The following is a 9,408-nucleotide window of genomic DNA, read 5'->3' as shown; positions in this document are numbered from 1 at the left end:
TGATAAAGTGGCTTTGGTGGGCACCTGCTATCCAGCCAAAATCAAAACTCCACATCTTCTCAGTGTTGCTTGGTTGTGTTTTGTTGAGGGTTTGGGGTTTTTTTGGTTGTGGCATTATCGGATGGGGTTTTGTGTGCTTTTTTGGTTTTGTGTTGTTTTGTGTGTGTGTGTTTGTGAATTTATTATTTTATCTTTTTTTTGAGGGGAGAGGGATTTACGTAAGGGGAAAACATATTTTTTCCATTGTTTAGTCATAGAACAGCTTCTGTCCTCTCATCATCTTTGTGTCCTTTCTCTGGACTCACGTCAACAGGTTTATATCTTTCTAGTGCTGGGGGCTCCAGAGCTGTACACAGCACTGCAGGTGGGGTCTCACAAGAGCAGAGGGGCAGAATCCTCATCTTCAACCTGTTGGCCACACTTCTTTTGAAGCTTTTGCATCTCTTTAATTGAAAAGTTATTGAGAGCAGATTCCTAATCCTAAAACAGTTGCTTACTTAAGTAATTTTCATTCAGAGAAAAGTTGTAAGGTCAGAAATTACTCTCTTTATTGTGTATTTTCATGATGTATGAGGGTGGAAGGGGAAGGCAGGTTGTGGCTGCTCTGAGCATATAAATTATCACCTCCTACAGTTCTGGAGAGGTGGTTTCATATCAGACATCTGGGCACATTAGTAGCTGGACCCATACAGTGGCTATTAATCTGCTGCTGCACAATTTTCTGTCAGAAATTTTAAAAATTTGGTGTCATTTTTGCTTTACAATTGTGTTTAAAATACCAAGATGTTAACATTTAAAATGAATCAACATATGCCTTTATTTTCAGAATTTGAGGGGTTTTTTTTGTCTTGGTTTACTCTGAAATTTTGTGTTTGTGGAAGGCTTCAGAAAGCAGGAAAATTTATAACCCACTAACAAATATACAAGTTAAATTGGGGAAACATTGGGGAAACAGTAACTTCAGCCCCTCTATCTCCCAGAAAAGGAAAATGAATACAATTTGAAGAAAAGGTCTTCTAATTAATTTAATAATAATAATAATTCTAATACTTTTGTTTGCTGATTGGACTGCTGTATGTCTACATGTAGCTACTATTATCTTTGTTTATTGCTGAGGCTGCTAGAACATCCCATGCATAAGTGCTGTGTGTTATCAGCCCCTTATCTTGAATTGCTGATAACTCTTGGCACCTTGGTGTGTACAGCCTTCCCCAAACACATACCTCTGGGATTTAGCTATCAAATAATCCCAGCAAACTCCCTGCCCTTTTCTCTTCATACTTTCCCTTTCATGCAATGAGGAAGGTGGGGCTTGGATAAACCACTTGCTCCTCAGCAGGTGCCTCCTTAAGTTTTGCAGAGGTACTTTGTGAATCACAGTGGTTGCCTCTAACAGTGAAGTGACAATCTATCTCTGACTTGTATGCAGCTGGGGGCAGGATGGGCTCATACTGGAGTGCTTGTGAGGTAAGGGTGTGAAAGCTCTAGGAGCTGGGGTGGGCTTGTGGCTGGGATTCTGGTTGGGAAAAGAGGTCTTGTGAACTTTTATTTCTAATTTCATGTATGTTTTTACCTATTTATGTAGGGATGGTTTATACCTTTGCTGGTATTAGTTACCCTGTGGAGGCATTCTTTGTAGTGAAGTTCCCAGCAGGTAACTCGCATGGAGGCTGGGAACCATTCTGAAGTGCCTCACAGGAGCTTTCTGTGAATTTGGGATGAATCTGTGATTTGACTCAAACATTATAAAAGCTGTACCCTTCCACAGTGCATCTGCCAGCTATGACTATAAACATATATGGTGCCCAGGTAGCTGTGCTAGCAGCCACCTGGCAGTGGTACACACAGGAAGGTCACTGCCTAAAAGCAGTGATTAATAATGATGGTCTTTGTTTTATATTTGTGCATGACTGATGCACAAAAAAAAAATCTTGATCCATCTCAGAAGTTGTGGGGGGTCGTTTTGTTGTTTGTTTGTTTGTTTGTTTCATGGAACGTAAGTGAGAGGGAAATCACTAAAACTGTCTGTTGGGTTACAGGGAATGAACATACTCTGTCTTCTTCTCAGTTCTGAAATTAACTTGCAGTTTGTTATGAGCAAGTTATTTGAATATTCTGTGCCCTGCTTCCTTCGTTATATAAAGGAGATTATAAAGATTAAAGATTTAAAAAAATACATGGATATGTGTTAACATAAATGTGTATTGATGCTTGCAGATCTCAAATGGGGCATCCCCACAGCTTTAGAAATAACACACGTGAATGTCTAACCAATCTGTTTAAAGAAACACTAAGGATCTACAAGTTCATCTTTTTGAATAGAACCTGGCAATGGTCTTTGTGTGGAAAGTATGCATAGAAAGCAAGAAAAGTGACTGTCCTCTCTTCTCTTCCCCTTGCCCTTAACCACTGAAACAACATCAAGAGTAAAAGTACAGGCTTCTTAGAGATACAGGGGTGAGGGGAGACTATTTCCACCCAGAACCTAAACCCAGATAGATGACATTAAAATATGCCCTTCTCTTTTGGAGTTAGACATAAAAAACAGACCAAGGTCAGTTTATCATAATTCAAGAGTGATAGGAGAATTTGTAACTTCTCACCTGGATCCATTCCTAACTGGAAAAAGAAGAGGAGTGACATAACTCCCTTGAGGAATTTGGTGGAGTAATTTTGCTAGCAGAGAATGGGAGAGGAACTAGGTAATACTTTCAGTGAAGCAATAGCTAAAACTTCAGGTACTAAAATCTGCAATAATTGTTTTGATTTTGTTATTTGCCTTTCCTTCTGCACCTGACATTTCAGGTAATGATCCTTCTGCAAATATCCAGCATCTTGTTTGAGTAGGGAAGTTTTGTTGACATCTCTTCCAAAGCTGTTTTCTTGCATCTGCTTTTTTCGTGTTGTGCTGATGGTGCACAACAAACAGTGCCACAAAAAATTATTTCTTCTTTCAATGACATATATACACAGCAGAATATTCCCTGAATATTTTTTCTATTTTTGAAACTCTACATAGACGTGATTTTAAATTCCTAAGTAATGCAAGCACTTCATCTTCCAATTTTGCTGCATGACTTTGAAAATTACAGCAGGAATTTGTGGGTGACCATGTTTTATGAAGCATAAACAACATTAATGCATGTAATGAACTTCATCATTTTTCTACAGAGAGATGAATGTCCCTGCTGTTCATTCTTTGTGAAAATCATAAGAATGAAAAATCTGCGAAAGGCAGATCTGTGTGAGTATCGCAGTCTTTCTTTGCACTTTTTAGTAGCTCATCTCTGGAAGCACAGAACATGTACTTGCTGCTTGCACTGTAACTGTTATCTGTGTTTGAAGTGACACCATGGTTTCAAATATTGATGCATATTTGAATTTGGACTATGCTTTGAATGCAGTTTTATATAACAATTATATAAACAATTATATCTTTTGTTTTATAGCATGTTACTATTATTAGTGGGAATAGCAAATATCTACTGTAATGTACCATAAAATATCTTTGGTGCTGAACCTTGTTAGCAGTTGTTTTGATGAACAAATTCAGGTGTTAATTCTCAGTTTCAGCTTTTGAATTTCTTTTTCTTTAAAGAAAAGAACAAAGGAGCATTATACATCTTATTGTCAAACAACTTTTTTTTGGTCAAAATTTCACTGAAATATGTTCAAAATAGACTTTTCAGGATAAACAAGTACTATTGAAATATTTCTGAGGACTTGGAATGGGTAAAAGTGGAAGTGAAGAGAGAAAAAATATCTCAGCAGTTACTCAGATAGGAGAAAGAAAGCTGAGTATCTCAAATATCTGACTCAGAAAGAAAGAACAAATCAGGAACAAAATGGAAAGACAGTGAATATGAACCTTTGTGTATCAAATAAGACCAAGTGAACAAAACAAGCCTCCATGGAGATTCCTATTAAATTCTTGCTTTTCTGCCATTATGTTCAGCACAGAGAGACTGCCTTTTCTTGAAAACAACAAATCTTCAGAGAAAAGTGAAAGGATGTTTCAATTCCATTTCTATTATTTCTATTTCAGCTGAACTGTTTTCTGGTATGTTACCAGCCCAAGGGAATTTCTAAGTTGCCCTGACAGGCAAGAGCATCAAGACAACCACCTGCAGAGCTGATAATCAAATGTGTGCCTCTGACCTTAAAATCAGGGATGTTTCTCACTTTCTCAGCATTTTATAGTGGTTGGAAATGATGATCTTCACATTCTTAAGGACGATTGAACTTCCAGAAATCCGTAGCTATTTATCTTAACTGTTTATCTTTTATTAGTCTTTATCCTGTATCTTCCTTTTGAGCAGATGATTGATTACCTGACTTCAGGTTTGAAGCTATAACACTGCAGATTTGCTTCCAAAGCCAGATGTGGAAGAAGGTCTTTGCTAGAAAGAGGCAGAAGAAGCAGTCCCAGGTGACAGGATCATAGAGGAGCTGCTTCATCCATTCCCCATTCCAGGTGCCTTCCTTTATTGTATGCAGGAAAGCACCACATTTTATTTTTCCTCTGATAATCAGGACCAAGCTGCCAGTGTCACAACAGAGTCAGTGGGTTTTTATTTCTCCTGTGCATGTATGCTCTCTCAGAGCAAATGATTTTGTTAGTGAAGCCATGCCCCATGTGCTGATACACAGCACAAGAAATGAGACTATTAAAAAGCGTTACATTGAATGAGAAAACCAATGTGAGAGTGTAATACAATTCTTTATTAACAATTTCAAGTTTTTAAGAGAGACAGAGATGAGGACAGAGGGATGAAAGATGACACAGAAATAACTCCAGCTGCAAAGAGCCACTGATGCTCTGTTGTATTGGAAGACTGGCTGTCAAGCATGGGTACACTTTGCTTTCCTTCAGCTGTGGCATTGCACACCTCATGGGCCCTCTTTTTCCAGAGGGACTGATACCCCCAGTGTTAATGTGTTACACATGGACATATAACACAGGACTTGCACATGTCATATAACATGGGACTTATTTTTTCTTAAGGGTTAGCAGTGGCTGTCAGCTATAATCATGCTATTGACCTTTTCCCTGTGTATTGGAAAAAAGGTTGTGTTTGTATATGTGTAATAACAAGAAGTAATAATAAATAATAAGTGAATATTATAGAAGTGTATAATAAATAATAATAAGTGTAATAACAAGAATTAGGCTACTAATATGCTTTTAAGTCTGTTAGGAAAAAGGCTTACTTGTGAATCAGAAGGAAGCGCTCCCTAATTACAAAGATTATCAGGTACTTATAATCTAAGTAGTACATATCATGAAGACATAGCTTTTGCAACTTCTAGGCATGTTTTGAGTTTGGCTAAATTTTCCTAGTGAAAATGAAAAAAAATAGTGCTGCCAGATCAGTCCAAAGATTCATTTGGATTGAGAGTATGTCCCCAGAACTGGCTTATAATAAATACTTTGACAAACACTGAACCATGCTTTTCCCTGCACCACTCTCCCACGAGGTCTGTGGTTCTTGAGGTCTGTGGCTGAGAGATCTGACTTCTGAGTCGATGGTAGTGTTGCATTTAATTGCCATACCCCAAATTATTGGTTTCTGGAAGCCATTAAGGGATCTTATTTTGATATTTGTCATCTCACTTTGCTCTGGACAGGAACCCAGATACTCTTTTTCAGTGTCACAGGAAAACACCATTCCCATTTTTAGGATGTTATTCTTTGGGGAGGTCTGCATGGTTATATTGCTAACTAAATAGTTACAGACATTTTTTATTATTTTTTTTTTCTCTTTGCCTTGCATGGGCAGCAGAAATATCTGCTTAAGAAAACCTGGTCCTTTCCAGGCTGGTATGAAAAGGCCTTTTTTACATATTAGATATGTCAGCTCTTATACCAAGACAACTGCCCCCTTGTATTTATCTCAAGAACTGCAGAATGCTAATCATTATATCACTGCCTCTATCTCTGGCTTTAAAACTGAGACAGCTTTGTGGATGTCACAAATCTTCACAAATGCATCCAACATTTCTGTAAAATCTGCCTGGAGGACGTGATTTCTTTGCCCAGCAGGGCTTACTTGTGGCACCAGCAAAATGGGGAGTCACTGACAGCATCAGGAGCAAAGGTCACAAGCTGAGGTGCCTGGGTGCTCCATCTTCTTGTTTTCCAAAAGCTTGTCTTACCAGACAAGATCGCTGGAAGAGGGCATAGCTTTTATGTTCATGTCTCACAGTTATTTCATAGAAGCCAACTTTATGGCATTTCTACCATTTAACCATGGCACAGTTACTTTCTGGAGAGATTTGCCTGCCAGCCAGGTACCACTGCATTTCACCCCATGTGCTGCTTATAACATGAGCTGGATGGGTGTTGTGTAGATTCCCCAGGGCAGATCTTGTTTTCAGCGTGGCTGCCCAGACCTGCCTTGTTGTGCACAGTCCCATTGGAGCACACCTGGCTCTCGCTGATTCCAGATGCTGCCTGTGCGGTCACAGCAGGCCATGGGCTGGCACAGCTGGCAAATCTGGTTTTGTGTGGCCCTTTTCTCAGTGGCTGGGTTCACTGATCTTCCAAGAGATAAAGTATCTTCTACACTGCAAATTGACATCTATGGAAGAGAAACCTGTTTGCTTCATGGGCTACAAGTGAAATATAAACTTAACATTTTTTACATGTGTGTATTTAGTAGAAATACTCCATTCAGAAGACAAAAAATGTCTTTAGAATTGGTGACACGTCCTAATTGTGATTTAGAAAAATCCAAGGCTACAAAAAGTTTTTTCTGAATAGTCTACAGCTACTTTTTTGGTTTTGTTTGTTTGTTTTCTTTAATATGAAAAGATAATCTCAATCAGCATTTTCATTAGGTAAAGCTTTAGGCTTCTCTTTAGGCTTCTCTTTAACTATAATATTAAATTATAGTTATGGGCCTTATTACATCTGAACATGTTGCTATGTAATTGCATAGCAAGCTCACAATGTTATACTGCCTATTGATTTTTAAAGTTGGAAGACAACAGTACCAATGTTTTTCCTTATATCACGTAAACCCTATGTAACACCATCAAAATAACAAGACCCCTCTCAATGCCACATTCTGCAAAGAACGAAAGTCACCCCAGGACAAAAGGAAACTAGTGTGTGTGGAAAGGACTGTTTGAAGATATGCTCACAACATGCTGTGTACATTTCCTTTTACCTCTGCCTGTAGCACTGTTGTGAGAGGGTAGCAGCAGCCTTTGTGCAAAGAGGGCAGTCAGGCAACACGGGCTGTGCCAACGAGCAGCTGCCTGGGCTGGCCAGTGCTGATGGCACATTCACTTTAGGGTGAAATTGCTTCCCATGGTCACTGATGTTTGCAGTGGTTAAGAGTAAACCTAGGACGTGGTCCTTTTAAAAAGAGTGTTTGTGTCTTTCCAGGGCACTTCATTTAGGTTCCTGATGTCACTGCCTCCTCAGACAGGTTGTTTTTGCATTAATGGAGAGAAAGCCTAAAACATCCCAACACAAATGCTTAGCAATAAGAATCTGCACAAGGACAGAGAAGTGGTTATGTGGATAACTGCCAAGTTGCAACAAATCCTGTAAACAGGGATTTCCTAACTGGTTAAGAAACTGAAACAGGGATAAAAGCAGCCAGTAATCACAAGAAGATCCTCCCTGTGATGTCATATCCTGGAGCAGGGCTTTTTTACTGTAATTTTAAGCTGATTAGATCAAGTTCAATAACTAATTGCATAACTATGGAGATACCTGTTGAAATGGAAGCCTGGTCTTGACTGATGCTTATTATAATAAAGTCATAACCACGGTTAATAATAGGAGTAAAAAATGAATAGATAATCTTGGTGAATATTATATGAGTCAGTTTCATAGCTGCATTTCTTAACAACCTCTGTTCCTTTCTATTCAGTCTTCTTTTTTGTTTCATCCACTCATGCAAACCAAGTCTGCTCATGCTCTTCCTCAGTTCATTGTTACCAAACACATACATAAACCTAGTTTCCCTCAGGTTACCTATTTTGTATTCTCTAATCTAGAAGATTAATTCTGTTTTTTCCCCCCTTTTTCAAGTCCTTGATGGTCATGATGGAGTGTAGTGTATATTGTATTATATACAGTTTCACTGTATTGCATTAATGGTAAATAGCGTGGAGACAAAAAGCCTCCTCTGTGCCTTGACAGCAGCATAAGCTGCCACTAAAAAGGAAAATGCTATTTATAATCAAGGAGATCAAGGAGATCCTTACTTGCTTTGTACATGTCCTTATAGCTGTGGAATTGCATCTCTTCTGCTGCCAGTGGGTTCAATGTAGGTGTACATGCATCTTCTTGCAGCCAGGCCGGCTTCTGCATGCTTCTGTGTGCAGGAACAGAAAGCTGTTCTGGTAGTTAAAGGTACTGTGTGTGATGCTCCTCCATGGCTTCCTTTAGATTCTTGATGTAGTCTTAAAGAAGAGTTTCTTAAAACCATGATTCCTCATTTCCAAAGCCAGTGCTTCAGCAAGGACACTGGGAGCCTTAGGAATTAGGAAGTCGAACTGATTACTGACTGAGAGACTGGTGAAAGTAAAGGATCTCAGCTAAATGGTAGGCTCATCTCTGTCTCAAAAGGAAAGATGAGATCAGCTACTGTGCTCTTATACTGTACCTGTGCAGGTGACATTGCAGCTCTTGTCCTTCCTTGAACAGGTATCAATTTTAAGGACTGTTGTGATGGTACTTATGTATTCCTGGTAGACTTCTAGTTAACAAGTGATGGAAACAGCTTGCAAAATATTTTATAATGTTTAAAATGTCAAAACCTGTTTTAAAACAGGTTTGAAAAGGGTGGAGGCAATGGAAATTAACAAGGGAGAAGTTTGGGTGGAGAAGAGAGTCTGGAATGAGTAGGTGGTGATGGCAACAATGTAGAACCACACAGCGCTTTGAAAGGACACAGGTCTATGTGGTGATTCAAGATCCTTCATTCTTTCTCTGCCATTTGGCTTGCAGAGTTAAAAGGCAGGGGCAGACTCTGCTCAGGGAGTACCTTTCTAGTTTGCACTCAGAAAAGAGATCATCATGAAGAAGAGCGTTCTTTGATTTCTGCATAGGATTTCTGTTTGCACATTTCCTTGGGCTGAGCTGAGTAACACCTTCTCGCCATCTAAAAACATGAGCTGAGTATTACCTTTTCCCATGCTTATAGTCTCCTATATCTTCTTTAAAGTTATTGTACCTTGGAACTTTTGATCATCTTTGATAAGGACCATATTTTACTTTATATCCTGCTTACTGTTGCACAATTGTTGAGTTTATGATCAAAGTGTACTTAGCTTGACAATAAACATTAACCACAAATTGAATATCAAAAGACCTGTGTTGACAGTACTATTAGTTGCTATTTGGACATTCAAAGAATTAATAAATAACAGATATTAGTAATTCAAATG

The 9,408-nt window shown here is 38.8% G+C and overlaps 1 protein-coding gene across 1 annotated transcript in view; it reads left to right on the top strand.

Moving 5' to 3' along the window:
* The first annotated feature begins 1,587 nt into the window (after positions 1 to 1,587).
* Positions 1,588 to 9,408, top strand: part of LOC107206346 (cytosolic phospholipase A2 epsilon-like) — a 32,966-nt gene continuing 25,145 nt past the window's right edge. The window contains exon 1 of the mRNA XM_033515224.1: positions 1,588 to 1,654. Within this exon, the coding sequence (XP_033371115.1) occupies positions 1,588 to 1,654 (67 nt within the window). The remainder of the gene's footprint in view (positions 1,655 to 9,408) is intronic.

The sequence above is a fragment of the Parus major genome, chromosome 5 (assembly GCF_001522545.3).
Source record: "Parus major isolate Abel chromosome 5, Parus_major1.1, whole genome shotgun sequence".
NCBI classification, from domain to species: domain Eukaryota; kingdom Metazoa; phylum Chordata; class Aves; order Passeriformes; family Paridae; genus Parus; species Parus major.
Note: the sequence above shows the minus strand (reverse complement) of the source record. Positions and strands in the feature narration are given on the sequence as shown.